We start from the raw sequence: 19,859 nt of genomic DNA, 5'->3' as shown, positions 1-19,859 counted from the left end.
GTATTCAAATGTTAATAATTGATGTATTGCTCTGGCAGTGAGCTCACCTGAAGGAGCACAGCCTAACACCAAATGGGTTCTCTTCTATTTTATAGTAAATGCTTAAACAAATACATGAGTTTCCTGTGTAAACAGTATTCATGTCAAATATAGTAAACAGTGCAACTCTTATGCCTGCCACATTTCTACCACAATATATCAGTGAACGGACTGAATAGGTCCTGTCTAGCCAGTGCTGATGAGTCTGTGTGCTCCTCTCCCTACAGAGGCTAGAGGACTACCAAAGACGCCTGGACCTGTCCTCACTCAAACAGAGTGAGAACCCAATGATCTCAGAGTTCAAGGTGAGACTCAACTCCTCTATTCCTCCACTTGTCTCACCATTTATTTACATGCATGTACCTTTGTTTGATCAGGGAAGTTGATTAATGACATATGCTCATTGGCAACAACCCCAGTTGGCATACAGCTTTCGATGTGTGCGCTGGCGTGGTCTCTTTGTGTACATGCGTGTCAGTGTCGTCAGCAGCATACCACCCTACATCCCACTGCTGGCTTGCTTCCGAAGCTAAGCAGGGTTGGTCCTTGTCAGTCCCTGGATGGGATACCAGATGTTGCTGAAAGTGGTGTTGGAGGGCCAGTAGGAGGCACTCTTTCCTCTGGTCAAAATAAAATATCCCAATAGAGCCCACAGTGGAGGCCATAAAACCTAGCATTCAAACAGGGAAATGGTTCCAATCGTTTTTTCCCATAGGGGATATTAGAATCACTTAAAATAAGGGCTGTGTTTCGTGTAGGCTCACCCTGGCGTGACGTTTTGATAACCATGTAAATCTCTCTCGGACAAGTTGACTTTTATCAATATATTCCTCTCTATTTACTCTCAGATTTGAAAATGCTAATTAGCATCAAAGTAGACATCATGCAAGACTACAAATCCCTGCAAGCTCCTGCACATCATCTCTAGTTGACACCTTTGCTAACAGGTATTGTGCCAATTTTAAAACTTCCACAAGATAATTCACAGAATTGACAATTTATTCATTACTAAATTTAGCTAACATTAGATAGTTAATCCAGAGATTCTTACATTTGCCTCGGTGTCAGTCTCATCCAGATCATGGAATTTGTGGTTCTTTATGATAGCCACATTGGCAGACAATTAGCATTTAATTTTGGGGGGGTAAATACAGGCGAATATATTCATAAAAGTCACCTAGTCCTATTTGCACAGTTATCAAAACGTCACGCCAGGGTAAGCCTACACAGAATATTATTATTTGAAGTCTTTCTAAAAATCTCTATGGGCAAATTGAATGGTGGAAAAACGATTGGAACCATTTCCCTGTTTGACCACTAGGTTTTATGGTTATGATCACTCATAATGTGGCACTCTATGCCCCAAGGCAGTGATTGGGGACATTGCCCTGTGTAAGGTGCGGTCTTTCCGACGGGATGTTGAACTGGTGTTCTGACTTTCTGTGGTCACTAAAGATTGCATGGCACTTATAGTAAGAGTAGGAGTGTAAACCTTGGTGTCCTGGCTAAATTCCCAATCTGGCCATCATACCATCATGGCCACCATTCCCCAGGTTGTTGCTGTAAATGAGAATGTGTTCTCAGTCAACTTACCTGTTAAAATAAGGGTTAAATCAAATGAATGTGTGTGTGTGTGTGTCTGTAGAGCCTGGACCTGACCAAGAGGAAGATGGTGCATGAGGGACCTCTCTCCTGGAAGGTCAACAAAGACAAGACAATCGGTAGGTGCCCACAATTTAACATAATGTGTTTTAGCGGTGTAGAAATGTTGATAATGTAGAGTCTATATATATATATTTTTTTTTACCTTTAGGACAATGTCTAATATCATTTTCAGCTTAGCCCTTTGGTACACTTGAGTTGTCATCATGTAATGCTGAAAAACTAAGAAGGCTACAACATACAGTAGAAAACAAAAGGGTACACATGCTAGTTTTAGCCTACATAAGCACTAGCTTGTCCTCTCTAGTGTAAGTGATTTTCTGTGTGTTGTAAACCATCTGCCCTCTGTATCAAACGCCAGAACTGAGAGATTCTCTCTACCGCACCTGCTGTCTAACTCTGAATGCTCGGCTATGAAAAGCCAACTGACATTTACTCCTGAGGTGCTGACCTTCTGCATCCTCAACAACTACTGTGATTAATATTATTTGACCCTGCTGGTCATCTATGAACGTTTGAACATCATGGCTGTTATAATCTGTTATAATATCAACCCGGCACAGCCAAGAGGACTGGCCACACGTCAGAGCCTGATTCCTCTCTAGGTTTCTTTATAGGTTCCTGCCTTTCTATGGTGTTTTTCCTAGCCACCATGCTTCTGCATTGCTTGCTGTTTGGGGTTTTAGGCTGGGTTTCTGTATAGCACTTTGTGACACCGGCTGATGTAAAAAGGGCTTTATAAATCAATTTGATCGATACAAATGTTCCCGTACATTACTACCAATTGATCAACCAAAAGTAGCATGAGTACACTTCTGACATCACCAGGCCGTAAATTAGTAAAGAGACCAATAAGAAAGAGGTCCAAGCCTCACTGCCAATAACAGCTCATTTCCAGTTTCCCACTCAGACCATTCTCAGACAGTCCTAGCCAAATTCTTTACCAATTTAATTGCAAAACAATTACAGTAAGGTACTTAAATTGTTACCCATAAATGATTTGATATTGAGAGAAAAATGGCTTCATTGGACCTTTAACTATTGAACTTCCTCTTGTGACCTCAGAGCTGTACACGCTGCTCCTGGAGGACATCCTGGTGCTGCTGCAGAAGCAGGACGAGCGGTTGGTCCTCAAGTGCCACAGCAAGAACCTGGCGGGCACCGCCGACACCAAGCACATCTTTAGCCCCATCATCAAGCTCAACACTGTGCTGGTACGCTCGGTGGCCACCGGTAAGTCCATTGAATTCAGTTTATTGTCCCCACAGGGAAATCCATTCTGCAGGAGTACATAAGACACACAAGGAAGCACTAACAAGCCACGTCCTCTTACTTTAATTAAGAGGGTTGTTCAGGAGTGTGTAATGTTTAAACAAATTCTGTGTAGAACAGATGTCATTTGATGAACAGATGTCATCTGTTATGCCGAATGGAGATTTGTGTCAGCTTTATATGCTCTATTTCTATCTGTCACATTCTTAATGTTGGGTCCCAATGAAAAGTCTCTTGGAATCAATGTCCAATCAAATTGCTTCAAGCATCATATCTGTGGTAGCCTGGTCCCAGATGTGTTTGTGCAGTCTTGCCAACCATCATGTTTGGAATGACAATGACATTAGACTAAGTTTGGTTGGAACCTGTTTGATCTTGCAGTAGCTCACATTCTGTTTTACTGAAGTGACCAGGCTACATCGGAGTTGGCTATACAGCACAAACAGATCTGGCACCAGGCTATATCTGGCGGGCTTTGGAGAGGAAAGACAACATAGCAGACTGTCATAATATATGTTCTGATGATATGCTGTCTATTCCCCTAACAGACAACAAGTCCTTCTTCGTGCTGTCTATGTCCGACAACGGAGCCCAGATCTACGAGCTAATGGCCCAGACCGTGTCCGAGCAAAGAACGTAAGTCTGTTTGTTTGTTCATCCCAAAGTCACTTAATTCAAGCTTCCCATTCAGTTGTCACCTGGCTGGAACTAGGATTGAAACATTCTGGACAGTTTATCAAAGTTCCCAGGCTTTCCAGAAATTCCAGTTGAAGGATTCTAGGGGGAAATAAGGGTCCTCCAAGTAATATTTCTGAAAAAGCAGCATTTTCTTGGTTTTATTTTAATTTTAAGTCGAGTCCCTCCAGGCTAAGTTGCTCTCATAGAGATAGATGGCACTTGCCAGAAAGACGGGATGGGCTCTCTTTTTATCTCTCTGGTTGCTATGTTTCTCATTAGCTCCTCCCATCCACTAGGTGGCAGTGTCTGATAACGCAGAGGGCAGACACCATGAAGACGAAACCGCACAACATCATACCTTTACCTCAGACCGAGTAAGTTAACTGGCCTTTTTTGGCTATTTATATATATATATATATAATATATAAATATATATATATTTTTTATATTTAACTTGTTATATATTCTGCTGTCAAATGAAAAAAGGCTCCCGTTTCACATCGCTTTAGTTTATAATTTACGTGTGTGCATTTTTCATGTGTGTTGCAGTGCTGAGCGAGACGCAGTGGAGGTGATCAGCACAGGGATACCCAAACTGAGCAAAGACCCAGACCGCCTTTCCACGGGAAGTATCCAGTTCGCAGGTATCAATTAGACAACATTTAATCTAGTTTTTCGACCCTATGAAAAGTTATGTGAGTTTGACTATGCTTCTTGCAGCTTTAAAACAACTTCATTACCCATGTTTCTGTGTCCCCCAGAAAAATATGTCACTTCCTCGCCTGGTCTGCAACCCACGCCCACATCGATCAACCCATTCGACAGCATCAAATCAGACGACAAGGAAGAAGAGTCGCCGCTACTGCTAGACAGAAGAGAAGAGGAGGAAGTGGAGGAGGTAGACGAGGAGGAAGTTGAAGCGTTTCTGGTTGGAGAGCTGGCAGACAGACTGCCCTTACTCCAGGAGAGGTCATGCCAAGGCATTGCCATCGATGACCAGGAGCCCCATGATGCCTTCGTCATGCCCCCCTCCAGAGCCGAGGAGGCCCTAAGAACCTGTGAGTTTACTACCTTGGCCTTAGTTAAACCCATATGACACATAGCGATTGAATGACACTATCATAATGTTTTGCTACGGAAACTAAAAATGTGTTTCTTATTGTCCAGTGCTGAGCGATTAGTGCTTTTTGAGGTTGGTTCGATTATTAAAAAATTGTCCGTTTTCAATTTCGGTTTCAATTACTTTGGACTGAATACTGTAACAACACTGAATAAAACTATTAATAAAGGTCACATGATTGTAGTGACTGCTTATTAACCATCATAGAGCTGCTGCATATGCTGTTTGACAAAATCATTATTTGGTAGTTTTTTAAAGTAAATAAGGCATACTTTTATGACTGCTTGGATACCAACTATCAATCACTTAGATCATGTATTTTCAGGTAGAGATACCTCGCGAAGCAACAGCTGTGCTCTATATCCCCTTACGGTCGAGCATTCTTCTGCCTCTATTTTATGCCTGCTATAGAAAACACGGACCAGGCAAGTAGATGCCCAATGGATTATGGTCATTGGAGTTAATTACCACTTTGTATAATATTGGCCTGTTGAAAATTACAACTCCCTACTACATCGCCAGTGGCGATTTTAGCATGTAAATCTTGGTGGGGCAAACTCAAGACTTGCTTAAACAAATGTGGTTTCTACTGACTCCCTGTGGATTTGTGTAAGTCGATAAGAACCTCATTGTCCTTAATAATAATGAACGCCAACATGAGTTGACTTTTGAACCATTCAAACAGTATTACATTTATGTTCAGTAAATTCATGTTTGTTCTTATATAATTAACACTTAGCTCTAAGTATAAGCAAGTGCAAACAAACGAGTTGCTACGAGGTAGGCCTATTTGTTCAGCACTTTCAAAATGGACACCGACTGAAATTCAGATGTTAGTTCAGATAAATTCAGCAAGATATTGAGGCCTTGACTCTTCGAGAGAGAGATGGATGGATGTGCGGTTCGCTTACTATTTGAAGGAAAATACAATCACGAGGATCCAGACGCATAGACAGCGCATTGCGCAAACAAAACAACCCTCGCAATATCAACTGGAATTACATGGGTCTATTACTGAACTTTTTGTTGAAAACAAATATTTGAATGGGAAGAGACTGTCATTGGCAAACATGGTTACAGAACCAACAACATATAGTATCTCCTCCTCGTGAAGAAAAGCACATGAGCTAATTTATGCAGAAGCATACAAGACATTTTTGGACTCAACATTGTTGTGCTGTGCTCACTTGAGCAGGAAGGTGGCATGGCGGTTGTTCTTGTGGGCAACATTTGTCATCAAGGGTGCTTTCAAGACAACAGGGAACTCTGGGGGGGGAAACAAGGTCAAATCATGACATCAGTTATTTTTAAATTCACAGCTGTACAAAGAGGCCTGAGTTCCCGGCTTGGAATTCTGAGTTGGATGACCGTTCAGAACATATTTTCCCAGTCGGAGCTAGTTTTTTTCAGAGTTCCCAGTTGTCTTGAACTCACTGAAGTCGAAATTTCCCAGTTCCAAGTTTCCAGTTGTTTTGAACGCAGGCAGAAGTCATGCTGGATTGACAGCATGGCCAATGTATTCAGCCTTTTCTCATCCATGGTGTTGCATGTGAATGTTTATCCTTTTAAGCTTGGAAAAGAGAAAAAAAAACTTCAACCCAGATTTGGACCACACACCCACTCCACTGAATAGCAGGCTAGTGATTGCTTTGCGACGCTTGCAGGTGTCCACTGATTCCTTCCAAACCACTCATTGTTGAATTTGCCATTTCCGACTTGTTGTGTAATGTTTATGTCCAATTGCCGATGAGCACCGATACCTTTTTATACATACTTTTTTTTCATATGACAAGGATTGAAAAGGATTTGCCAGTAGATTGTCAACGTGATTCATGATGATGACTGCTTGTCTAGCTTCCTAGCAACATGGTCAGTCCAATCAAAGCTGCGGTAGATATGCGATTTGACGTCATTTTGTCTGTGGCCAATGACCTTGAGCCTTCTTGGATGGGCACTTCTAATGTAATGTAAATATATGGCAGCACCCAAGGGGCTTGAACTGCCTAGCTCGCTCTGTAGATTCTGCGGTGACGTAGTGTCCCGATGAGTGACAGATTACTGAGCAAATCACGGCGCAACAAGAGAATATCACCAACGTCTACGCTCTGTATATTCCGCTGGCTGCCCCTTCACCACAGAAAGCTCTAAGCTAGGCTGAAATACCTGCATTTTGGAGATACCTTACTCAAGAAAGAGACTTTGAATGTGGCTTTATTGTGGCGGCTTTATGCCTAGTTAAGGTTAAATACAATAAAATTAACGCAATTTTTTTTACATTGTTTGCAAACTGATATGTGACATGAATTAATGTCAGAATAACATGCACATTTTTTTTTATTTTTGTTTAGCTAAACAGGTCCTGCCCCACCTGCTCTGAATGACGGGTCGCCGATAGCACAGCTCAGGCTGGATCTGATTTATCTCTAAAGAAACTGCAATATGCGCATTGAGCTCACAGGGGAAAAAAGGGATTGAAATAATTGAACCGTCAGTCAACCGCGCAACACTTTTATTGGCCTAATGGACATGACCATGTAGCAGTTAACACACCACAGTTATGGAATACCTTTAAAACACACCACAGTTATGGAATACCTTTAAAAAAACTGCACCTGGATTACCTGATGCCAGTAGAGCAGTTTAAAACTCAGTTAAATTAGTTCACTGAAGTGTGCAATTGTTTCAATTGATTGTTGTAATAACCTGAGGTAATGTATTTATGCTGTAGCTGTTTTGTAGTTTTATATATTTTTGTTGTTTTGATGACTTTTTTTGTCCTCAGGGCATCATTGTAAATGAGAGACTGATCTCAATTGGGTTCCTCTGAATAAATGTTTGTTTTATTAACTGCCCTCTGTCTCTCCTTCTCCTAGTGGCAGCCCTGAGGCAGGTCCTTCTCAACCACATGACAAGCAGAGAGGAGGGCAGCGACAAGAACAATGAGAATAGGAAGGAGAAGGAGCAGAGAAAGGGCTTGGCCCATGGCGCCCGCCTGCTGAGGACGACGTCAATGAGGGGCCCAGAGGACAGCAACAGCAGTACATCGGGCCCTAGGAGCCCAGCAGCATCCTCTCCTGGCTCCTCGGAGAACGGCACGGCGGGGAGGGAGGAGGGTGCCCCAGGATCCTCAGAACTCCCGTCTGGGGACACAGGCTTCTTCGAGACATCTGAGGACTATGGTGAGCCAACTGGGACATTCAGGGAGCTGGACAAGTCATGGGAGGGCAGAAAACTTAGTGGCCAATCCCCTTCTGCTTAAGTCAAATTTTCACTTAGTCATGTTTTGATGTCAATAGGAGAACAAGTTTGAATTTGACTTAAGCGGAGGATAGGATTCACACTGTAATGTGTATTGTTCAAATATCCTCATAGCTGAACAAGTTGTGTTTATAGCCGTTTTATTGATTTTATAGCAAGCTGTTTTATGATATCATTATGCATGTGTGAGGTTCTTCCTTTTTAATTGTGAACGTTAAAAGTTCTCAGGTGGGCATAACTTACACTTTTCAGAGATGATCTGCTTTATGGCTCTAAACCGGCATTTCCCAAGCTAAGGGTCGCTACCCCATATGGGGCCACCTGATTTGAAAATGGGGTCACGAGAAAAACTCTCAAATAAAATAAGAAAATTGCTTCCTACAAATGTGACTATCTTTTGAACTGTTTAAGCAACTAAATATTATGACCCCGCCATTGAAGGATAAGGCTCTAAGGAAAATGTATGTGTCCTCTGTTTCCCTCTACAATGACCACAAGCCATGCATTACTCGTTAGAGCAGAGTGGACAAGACCCGGCAATAAATCAGACTATTGCGCCCTCTCTCTCCCTTTTCAGGCAGTTACATTGTCCTGGGGGGCTCGGGGGAGAGCAGCACAGACGACGACGGTCAGGCGAGTGGAGGCAGGGCCCATTGGGGCTCGGACATCGACCTGAAGAAGCTGCTCTCCTCATCCTCGCAGACAGGGGATGCTGGCCCCAACCTCAGCCGTCAGGTCATGACCCACATCCGCCTGCTGCAGGCCAACCTGCAGCACTTGAAGGTACACCATCAACCCCCCTTTGAGTACCATGAAGAAGTTGCCCCCCTAGATCAGACCTGGGTTCAAATACTATTTTAATTCATTTCAAATACTTTCTGTGCTTGATTGTGTTCGCACTTCAGGCAGGCTAGAGTAAACACTTAAAGTATTTGACAGATTTCAAATAGTATTTGAAGCCAGGTCTGATCTAAGGTCAGTTTTAACGGCTCTTTGATGGATGACCCAGGGCAGCTTCGGCACAAAATCAAATCATATTGTATTTGTCACATGCTTTGTAAACAACAGGTGTGGACTAACAGTGAAATGCTTACTTACGTGCAGGCCCTTCCCAACAATGCAGAGAGAAAGAAAATAGAGAAATTATAGAAAAGTTTTAAAAAATGTAATAAAAATAATAGATGCAATGAATAACTATAACTTCGCTATATACAAGGGGTACCAGTACCGAGTTGATGTGCAGGGGTACAAGGCAATTGAGGTACATATAACTAGAAATAAAGTGAGATAAAAAAACAGTAGCAGCAGCATATGTGATGAGTCTAAAAAGTTGGCGCAAAAAGGGTCGGGTAGCTATTTGGTTAACTATTTAGCAGTCTTATGGCTTCGTGGTAGAAGCTGTTCAGGGTCCTGTTGGTTCCAGACTTGGTACATCACTACCGCTAGCTTGGGAGTAGCAGAGAGAACAGTCTATGACTTGAGTGGTTGGAGTCTTTGACAATTTCTAGGGCCTTCTAGGGCCTCTGACACCACCTTGTATAGAAGTCCTGGATGGCAGGGAGCTTGGCCCCAGTGCTGTACTGGGCCCTATGCATTACCCTCTTGCGGTCGGATGTCAAGTGGTAATGCAGCCAGTCAAGATTCTCTCAACGGTAGAAACTTTTTCAGGATCTAAGGGCCCATGCCCAATCTTTTCAGCCTCCTGAGGGGAAAGAGGGTTTGTCGTGCCCTCTTTTTGACTCTGTTGGTGTGTTTGGACCATGATAGATCCTTTGATGTGGACACAGAGGAACTTGAAGCTCTCGACCAGCTCTACTTCAGCCCCGTTGATGTGAATGGGGGTGCGCTCGGCCCTCTGTTTCCTTTAGTCCACAATCATCTTCTTTGTATTGCTGATATTGAGGGAGAGGTTTTTGGCCTGGCACCACACTACCAGGTCTCTGACATGCTCCTTATAGGCAGCCTTAACGTCGTCAGTGATCAGGCCTACCACATCGTGTCATCTGCAAACTTAATTTTAATTTTACCTTTATTTAACCAGGCAAGTCAGTTAACCTGTTGCTTCTACCCGGGACGCTTGCGTCCCAACTAGAGCTCTGGAAATGCAAATGCGCTACGCTAAATGCTAATAGTATTAGTTAAAACTCAAAAGTTCATTAAAATACACATGCAGGGTATCGAATTAAAGCTACACTCGTTGTGAATCCAGGCAACAAGTCAGATTTTTAAAATGCTTTTCGGCGAAAGCATGAGAAGCTATTATCTGATAGCATGCAACACCCCAAAAGACCCACAGGGGACGTAAACAAAATAATTAGCATTTCGGCGTTACACAAACCGCACAATAAAATAGAAAACATTCATTACCTTTCACCATCTTCTTTGTTGGCACTCCTAGATGTCCCATAAACACTATTTGGGTCTTTATTTCGATTAAATCGGTCCATATAAAGCCTAGATATCGTTATATGTAGACTGTGTGATAAACGAAAAAAACATAGTTTCAAAACGTAACGTCATTTTTTTAAAATTCAAAAAGTCGACGATAAACTTTCACAAAACACTTCAAATACGTTTGTAATGCAACTTTAGGTATTAGTAAACGTTAATAAGCGATAAAATTCATCAGGAGGCGATGTAAAGATTATTAGCTGTCCGTCTGGAAAAATGTCCGGCTAGAAACTCAACGAAAATATCCGGTCCTAGACCGGATTAGATACGGTGTCCTGTATGTGTTTGACCAAGAAAAAACTCGAAGGGAAATGACAAGACTCTAGACACCCTGTGGAAGCTGTAGGTACTGCAACCTCAGTCAATTAATTGTGGTTCACGTTTATCAATGGGTTCAAGTAGCGCATGGATATATTTTCCCCATTTTCAGTGATCAGTTTTTCCTGTGCTTTTCGATGTAAATGCCGTTCTGGTAAAGCCACAGCAGTGATTTAACCAGTTTTTTAAACGTCTGAGTGTTTTCTATCCACACAGACTAAGCAAATGCATATACTATATTCCTGGCATGAGTAGCAGGGCACTGAAATGTTGCGCGATTTTTAACAGAATGTTCAAAAAAGTAGAGGGTCGACTGAAGAGGTTAAGAACACATTCTTATTTTCAATGACACCCTGGGAACAGTGGGTTAACTGCCTGTTCAGGGGCAGAACGACAGATTTGTACCTTGTCAGCTCGGGGGTTTGAACTCGCAACCTTCCGGTTACTAGTCCAACGCTCTAACCACTAGGCTACCCTGCCGCCCCAGGAGTCGTGCACGGCCACTCATTCATAGGAAAACAAGGAGTACAGGAGGGGACTAAGCACGCATCCCTGAGGGGCCACCGTGTTGAGGGTCAGTGTGGTGGATGTGTTACCTACCCTCACCACCTGGGGGAGTCCCATCAAGTCCTGGATCCAGTTGCAGAGGGAGGTGTTCAGCCCCAGGGTCCTTAGCTTAGCAATGAGTCAATGAACAGCATTCTCACATGGGTGTTCCCATTTCATGGCTACAATTGTGTAGCCTCTGAGTGCTACGGGGCGATAGGCAGGTTAACTTCTTGCGTCGAGCCATCCCGGATCCGGGATCGTGAGTACAGCCTCGTTGTTAACTATTCATGAAAATCGCAAATGAAATGAAATGAAATAAATCTGCTAGCTCTCAAGCTTAGCCTTTTGTTAACAACACTGTCATCTCAGATTTTCAAAATATGCTTCTCAACCATAGCAAAACAAGCATTTGTGTAACAGTATTGATAGCTAGCGTAGCATTTAGCGTTAGCATTCAGCCGGCAACATTTTCACAAAAACCAGAAAAGCATTAAAATAAAATCATTTACCTTTGAAGAACTTCGGATGTTTTCAATGAGGAGACTCTCAGTTAGATAGCAAATGTTCAGTTTGTCCAAAAAGATTCTTTGTATTGGAGAAATCGTTCTGTTTGGTACATCACGTTTGGCTACCAAAAAAAAACGAAAATTCAGTCATCAAAACGCCGAACTTTTTTCCAAATTAACTCCATAATATCGACTGAAACATGGCAAACGTTGTTTAGAATCAATCCTCAAGGTGTTTTTCACATATCTCTTCGATGATATATCGTTCGTGGAAGTGTGCTTTCCCCTCTGAATCCCATGGGAAAATGCCTGCAGCTGAAGATTACGCACCAATTTAGACAAAGGACTCCGGGCGGACACCTGGTAAATGTAGTCTCTTATGGCCAATCTTCCAATGATATGCCAACAAATACGTCACAATGCTGCAGACACCTTGGGCAAACGGCAGAACGTGTAGGCTCGTTCAGGGCGCATTCACAGCCATATAAGGAGACAATGGAAAACAGAGCCTCAAAAATTCTGCTCATTTCCTGTTTGAAGTTTCATCTTGGTTTCGCCTGTAGCGTCAGTTCTGTGGCACTCACAGATAATATCTTTGCAGTTTTGGAAACGTCAGAGTGTTTTCTTTCCAAAGCTGTCAATTATATGCATAGTCAAGCATCTTTTTGTGACAAAATATTGCGCTTAAAACGGGCGCTTTTTTTATCCAATAATGAAATAGCGCCCCCATAGCTTCAACAGGTTAACTTGGCATTCTTGGGCACAGGAACTGTGGTGGTCTGCTTGAATCATGTAGGTATTACAGGCTGGGTTACGGAGAAGTTGAAAATATCAGTGAAGACACTGGCCAGCTGGTCAGCTCATGCACTGAGTACACACCCTGGTAATCTGTCTGGCCCTCCGGCCTTGTGAATGTTAACTTGTTTGAAGGTCTTACTCACATCGGCTACGGAGAGTGTGATCACACAGTCGTCCAGAACAGCTAGTGCTTTCACGCATGGTTCAGTGTTGCTTACCTCAAAACTAGCATAGAAGGCATTTAGCTCGTCTGGTAGACTCGTGTCACTGGGCAGCTCGCGGCTGGGTTTCCCTTTGTAATCCATGATAGTTTGCAACCCCTGCCACATCCAACGAGCTTCAGAGCCGGTGTAGTAGGAGTCCTGTATTGATGCTTTACCTGTTTGATGGTTTGTCGAAGGGCATAGCGGGATTTCTTATAAGTGTCCAGGTTAGTGTACCGCTCCTTGAAAGTGGCAGCTCTAGCCTTTAGCTTAGTGTGAATGTTGCCTGTAATCCATGGCTTCTGGTTGGGATATGTACGTACTGTCACTGTGGGAATCCAATGTCATCAATGCATTTATTAATGACATTTCACATTCTTAAAGTGGTGATCCTGACTGACGTAAGATGGAATTTGTACTAGGATCAAATGTCAGGAATTGTGAAAAACTGAGTTTAAATGTATTTGGCTAAGGTGTATGTAAACTTCAGACTTCATCTGTAGATTAAAACTTGGTAAATAGTATGGTCTGCAGCTTATCATGACGTTTTCTAACTTGGGCGAGTAGAACCTCAAGACTTCCTTAATATTAGAGATTGGGCACTAGCTCTTGTTAAGAAGTGCACACCTCCCCCTTGAGCTTACCCGATGCTGTCGTTCTGTTCTGCCGATGCATAGAGAAAACAGCTAGTTGTATATTATCCATATCCTTGTTTAGCCATGTTTCTGAGAAACATAGGATATTACAGTTCTTCAGGTCCCGTTGATAGGATAGTCTCGAATGGAGTTCATCCAGTTTATTCTCCAGTAATTGTACAATTGCCAATTGAAAAAAGATGGTGGTTTATTTACTCACCGCCGCAGTTTTATCATAGTGCCCGCACGTCGTTTTCTATATTGCCGTCTCTTTCTCTTCCGAGTGTCGGGTATTAGGGCCTAGTCGGGGTGAGCAATATGTCCTGCGCCGCCGAGGTTAGCAATCACTCTTCTGATGTCCAGAAGTTATTTTCGGTCATAGGAAACAATGGCAGAAACATTATGTAAAAAAAAAAAAACATTTTAAAACGTTATCATAGCAACAAACAAAAAAACAGGAACTTCATGGTACCAGAAATGTATGAGAAGCGCTTTAAGTAAAGTCATTCAAATTCTATAATTTCAGTCCCTCATGCTTTTGCCCATACTATCAAATGTTTCTATTCATCCATTCACCCATCCATCCACACACTCATTTTATCCATCGCTTCTGTTCTACCAGAGATAAGTTTGTCAACTATTTATTTTCAGGAAGTGGAAACCAAGTATAATGAACTGCGCCAAAGGCTGAGTGAAACCGCTACTGACACAGAGGAGAACAAAGGTACCGTGAATTATTGATATTGTGTCCCATATAGCCTTTAACAGTGCACTATTTTTGACCAGGTCCCATAAGGCTTTATAGGGAATAGGGTGCCATTGGGGGGACACACTGATACTTTACTGATCATGAACAGATACAAGAGTAGTTTGCATGCACAAGATGCTTGAAAGGGCTTTTGTAATACATCAGCATAGATATCTTGTGCTCCACTAATGCATTGTAATTTCTGCAAGCATTGAAGTTTGAGTAAACCATACACACGGGACAACAAACAGAATACGTATCACAACTTGTAACTAGATTTGTTGTTGGATATCCTAAATGTATACAACAGGTGGGTCTAATACAAGGGGTGGGCCTAAATGTATACAACGGGTGGGTCTAATACAATGGGTGGGCCTAAATGCATACAACGGGTGGGTCTAATACAAGGGGTGGGCGTAAATGTATACACAGGTGGGTCTAACACAACGGGTGGGTCTAATACAATGGGTGGGCCTAAATGTATACAACGGGTGGGTCTAATACAATGGGTGGGCCTAAATGTATACAACGGGTGGGTCTAATACAATGGGTGGGCCTAAATGTATACAACGGGTGGGTCTAATACAATGGGTGGGCCTAAATGTATACAACGGGTGGGTCTAATACAATGGGTGGGCCTAAATATATACAACGGGTTGGGTCTAACACAACGGGTGGGCCTAAATGTATACAACGGGTGGGTCTAATACAAGGGGTGGGCCTAAATCTATACAACGGGTGGGTCTAATACAAGGGGTGGGCCTAAATCTATACAACGGGTGGGTCTAATACAATGGGTGGGTCTAAATGTATACAATGGGTGGGTCTAAATGTATACAATGGGTGGGTCTAATACAATGGGTGGGTCTAATACAATGGGTGGGTCTAAATGTATACAATGGGTGGGCCTAAATGTATACAACGGGTGGGTCTAATACAATGGGTGGGTCTAATACAATGGGTGGGCCTAAATGTATACAATGGGTGGGTCTAATACAATGGGTGGGCCTAAATGTATACAACGGGTGGGTCTAATACAATGGGTGGGCCTAAATGTATACAACGGGTGGGTCTAATACAATGGGTGGGCCTAAATATATACAACGGGGTGGGTCTAACACAACGGGTGGGCCTAAATGTATACAACGGGTGGGTCTAATACAAGGGGTGGGCCTAAATCTATACAACGGGTGGGTCTAATACAATGGGTGGGTCTAAATGTATACAATGGGTGGGTCTAAATGTATACAATGGGTGGGTCTAATACAATGGGTGGGTCTAATACAATGGGTGGGTCTAAATGTATACAATGGGTGGGCCTAAATGTATACAATGGGTGGGTCTAATACAATGGGTGGGCCTAAATGTATACAACGGGTGGGTCTAATACAATGGGTGGGTCTAATACAATGGGTGGGCCTAAATGTATACAACGGGTGGGTCTAATACAATGGGTGGGCCTAAATGTATACAAGGGGTGGGTCTAATACAATGGGTGGGTCTAACACAACGGGTGGGCCTAAATGTATACAATGGGTGGGCCTAAATGTATACAACGGGTGGGTCTAATACAATGGGTGGGTCTAAATGTATACAACTGGTGGGCCTAAATGTATACAACGGGTGGGTCTAACACAACGGGTGGGCCTAAATGTATACAATTGGTGGGTCTAAATGTATACAACGGGTGGGTCTAATACAATGGGTGGGTCTAAATGTATACAATGGGTGGGTCTAATACAATGGGTGGGTCTAAATGTATACAATGGGTGGGTCTAATACAATGGGTGGGCCTAAATGTATACAATGGGTGGGTCTAATACAATGGGTGGGCCTAAATGTATACAATGGGTGGGCCTAAATGTATACAATGGGTGGGTCTAATACAATGGGTGGGCCTAAATGTATACAATGGGTGGGTCTAATACAATGGGTGGGTCTAAATGTATACAATGGGTGGGTCTAATACAATGGGTGGGTCTAAATGTATACAATGGGTGGGTCTAATACAATGGGTGGGCCTAAATGTATACAATGGGTGGGTCTAATACAATGGGTGGGCCTAAATGTATACAATGGGTGGGTCTAATACAATGTGTGGGTCTAATACAATGGGTGGGTCTAATACAACGGGTGGGCCTAAATGTATACAATGTGTGGGTCTAAATGTATACAATGGGTGGGTCTAAATGTATACAACGGGTGGGTCTAAATGTATACAACGGGTGGGCCTAAATGTATACAATGGGTGGGTCTAAATGTATACAACGGGTGGGTCTAAATGTATACAACGGGTGGGCCTAAATGTATACAATGGGTGGGTCTAATCCTGAATGCTAATTTTGTTAAAAGAACATCATAGCCGGTGTCTATTCCACAAGTTACAACCAGATAAATCTATGGTGTTAAAATGCTTATTTCCTCTGTTCCATCTGACTGCACAATCCACTGTCTCATCAGCCCAGACAGGGAAGTTATAAACTTGATCTACACTATAAAAAGCATCTAGACATTATCTCACATTTCTTTTCGACTAACATTTCGTTTTGAACAGCAGAGATTTCTATAAACCTTGCTGTCTGTCTCTCCGACATTTGCAACATTGTTTCAATATTCAAATTTGATCTCCAACTGTCCCATAGTAATGAACGTGTAGGAGTTGGGATGAGATGGAGAGGCAGGCAGCGTTTCTCAGCCACTAGAAATCATGAATCAGCTGGCATAATTTTTTATGGATATATACAAAGAAATGTCAGTTGAAAACTAGGTCAAACGAAATGAAGTGCAGCTAGTTTCCAGTCTTTCCAGCCTCAGTTTGAAGTTATTGTGTTAGCTGTCTTGTTGGCTAGCTCCTCTGAACAACCGTGTCCTAATGAGTGAGCACATTTTCTATCCCAGGCAAAATTGTTCCTCATTAGCTCATTGTTATGGATGTATTCAAATAAATGTCACTAGAAAACAGCTTAAACTAATGCAGCTACTGTTATTATTATTTCTGCACTGTTTGGTGTGTCTGTAAGTTAGCCGTAGTTGGCTAGCTTGCAAGCAAAGGATAAGAATGTTGCCAGCCAGTATGGCAATGGAACATTTAGAATGAACGACTGGAGCGCGTCCATAGATACAGAACAAAAAGACTGAACAACTCGGTCGCGTCTCTAGCAACTCTAGATTTGTGTTGTGGAAGGATGAAATAAATTCATCAAAATATTGTTAATAATTATTTGAATATGTTGGTAACCCGTTGTATAAAAGTGATAATGCCCTCGAAGCCGGTGTTTGGAGGATATATTGGCACGGTTTGGCGGCCCTCGACTCGGGCCTAACAACACCCGTGCCAATATATCCTCCCAAACACTGGCTTCTCGGGCATTATCACTTCAATACATTTTGTGGTCAGACATCAAAGAGCAAAACAAGATGAGGAAAGCAAAATGGAAATATGTTTTCACTATTTCTCTCTTTGTTTTCTGTCTCTCTTCAGATGAGAGTTAGTGGTGACAGAGCCCCTAATCCTCCACCACAACAGAACAAAATAGTGACATTGACAGGAAGGGGGACACCTGGTCAACGCTCCCTGTCCTCTTGATGCCCCCACATCACCCCCTCACCCCTCCAATGCTGCTTTGACCCAAAGTGGAGACTGAGACACCCCGCAGGCACACACGGAAATCAGGGAAGAACGCCACAACTCTCCACAGCCTTCTCACAAGGACCATTGGACTATACCCCCCTCAACCACCAGATCTTTTTCCTCCTGTGGATAAGAGTGTCATCTTCCCATTGCTCGCATGCATTGGGCCTTCGAACTCATCACTTTCAATTTATCCAGCAGGGTCCAGAAACACACTGTACGTGATGCTATAGTCCAACTTAAAGCATCCCCGTGTGGTGGCTAATGCTTTCGGCCTAGAGGATCATGGACCATAGCAAAGGCACACCAAAGTGAGAAGTGTGCAGAAGATCGATCAAATTCCGCTAGAACAAAACATTTTAAGTTTAAAGAATGGTCATTGAGATTTTAATCAGTGGTTTCTACTAAACTTCAAAACATAATAGTACGTTAAGTTAGCCCACCATCATGCCTATAATGACATTCTGAAGTGATTCTTTAATCACCTAGGGGTGAATCCTAACTTTAATTTAGTAAAATGTTCCCTTCGGTATGTATAGATGTGGAAGACTATTGGAAGTGGAAGTTAGGGTTATCCCCTTAAGAGGTCCTCAAGTAATTGGGATCTCAAGAAAAACAAGAAGTTCTCCAAAAAAAGGAAAATGTTGTGCATCTCAAGAAAAAGGACTAGTTCGGTCTGCTGGATAGGTCTACTTTGCCAACCCAGTGAAATACTGTTAGTAGTTAGTAAGATACATTTTTCTTAATCTTTCAGTGTGGCTGTATCTCCTCTGGCTGGCATTAGTGGCACTTTGGAAGCACGTGTGATATAGCAAAATACGAGAGGACAGTCCGTCGTTCCTGTTATTGACTTTCCCCTGAAGTGATGTGGTATTCATCCATCCCTAATTGACAGTGACCCTCTTAGATCGGGGGAACACCCCCCCACCCAGCTATGTGCCCAGTAGCTGTACATCTTCCTATTTCTCTGTTTTTGGATCTCCAAACTCTGTGTCCTTTGGCTCCAAGCTGAGGAACTCTTCACTCACAAATGTAGCTTCTGGGGTGAGAGCACAGGCCTCTGTGATTTCATGGTTGGATTGAGAAAGTACTGGCACAACAAATACTGTATATTAATTTCACTCCAATGTTAGCTCAGCTGGAAGAATGTTTAAATATGAAGTTGTGGCTTGGATTCTTGGATGGAAACAAAAAAACAAGAGACTTCTATGGACTATTTTAAATGTAAAAGAAATACAATTATGTACAATAATGACCAACACTGCATCTCTTAAAGTAAGAGCAATCTTCATATTTCCTTGGTTTTGTTGTTTTTTTCCTTCTGCTTTCTACATCATACAATCATGTATTATTTTAACAGAAACTACTAAAACATTTGAAAAAAGTCTTTTAGACTTTTATTCCTAAAATATTCATGTAATCTGTATTTTTATTATTTTTGTCTAGACTTTATTATATTATTATGAGCACTATTATTAATATGGTCTCTGGCTCTGAAAACGTAAATAGTTCTTTTTAGCTGAGCGATTTAAATTTGACTGATCTATTGTTTAAAATGAAGGGAAAGATTACAAAATGTCTTCATTTTGTTTCAGTTCATCTTGCTGGGTAGAGGGAGGGAAATCTGAGTTTGAAATATGATTAAAGAAGCTGGCTGGAAACACTGATGATGGAGTATTATTCTCTGAGCTTGGATGTGAAAATACTGCAGCATATTTTGGTATACCTTCTTGTTTCGCATATTTATCTTTCATTTTATTCGCAATGCAATGAGACCACACATATTTCCCAACTACTTGTTAAAGACACTTAAAAGGGAAGTTCAATATTGCACAACTTAGGCCAGGATTCAATTTGATCGCGCTTTGTCAGCTCTCCAGCTTTAAAAGGCAATGTTCCCGTGTTCACGGAGACCGCATTCACAGTAAACGCTGACAAAGCATGATCGGATTGAATCCTGGTCTTAATGTTATGTGATTCCTCACCCTGAA

At 42.3% G+C, this 19,859-nt stretch overlaps 1 protein-coding gene across 4 annotated transcripts in view; it reads left to right on the top strand.

The window, feature by feature from the left end:
- LOC115104759 (rho guanine nucleotide exchange factor 12-like) overlaps positions 1-19,535 on the top strand; it is a 151,709-nt gene extending 132,174 nt beyond the window's left edge. For all 4 annotated transcript variants that reach the window (XM_065007236.1, XM_065007237.1, XM_065007238.1 and 1 more), the window contains 11 exons: positions 267-344; positions 1,685-1,760; positions 2,767-2,934; positions 3,522-3,609; positions 3,948-4,025; positions 4,201-4,295; positions 4,413-4,709; positions 7,645-7,950; positions 8,607-8,812; positions 14,141-14,213; positions 17,719-19,535. In XM_065007236.1, coding sequence (XP_064863308.1) covers positions 267-344; positions 1,685-1,760; positions 2,767-2,934; positions 3,522-3,609; positions 3,948-4,025; positions 4,201-4,295; positions 4,413-4,709; positions 7,645-7,950; positions 8,607-8,812; positions 14,141-14,213; positions 17,719-17,729 — 1,476 coding nt within the window. In that variant the 3' untranslated portion in view covers positions 17,730-19,535. The remainder of the gene's footprint in view (positions 1-266; positions 345-1,684; positions 1,761-2,766; positions 2,935-3,521; positions 3,610-3,947; positions 4,026-4,200; positions 4,296-4,412; positions 4,710-7,644; positions 7,951-8,606; positions 8,813-14,140; positions 14,214-17,718) is intronic.
- The last annotated feature ends 324 nt before the right edge of the window (positions 19,536-19,859 follow it).

Source organism: Oncorhynchus nerka, linkage group LG22, assembly GCF_034236695.1.
Source record: "Oncorhynchus nerka isolate Pitt River linkage group LG22, Oner_Uvic_2.0, whole genome shotgun sequence".
NCBI classification, from domain to species: Eukaryota; Metazoa; Chordata; class Actinopteri; order Salmoniformes; family Salmonidae; genus Oncorhynchus; species Oncorhynchus nerka.
Note: the sequence above shows the minus strand (reverse complement) of the source record. Positions and strands in the feature narration are given on the sequence as shown.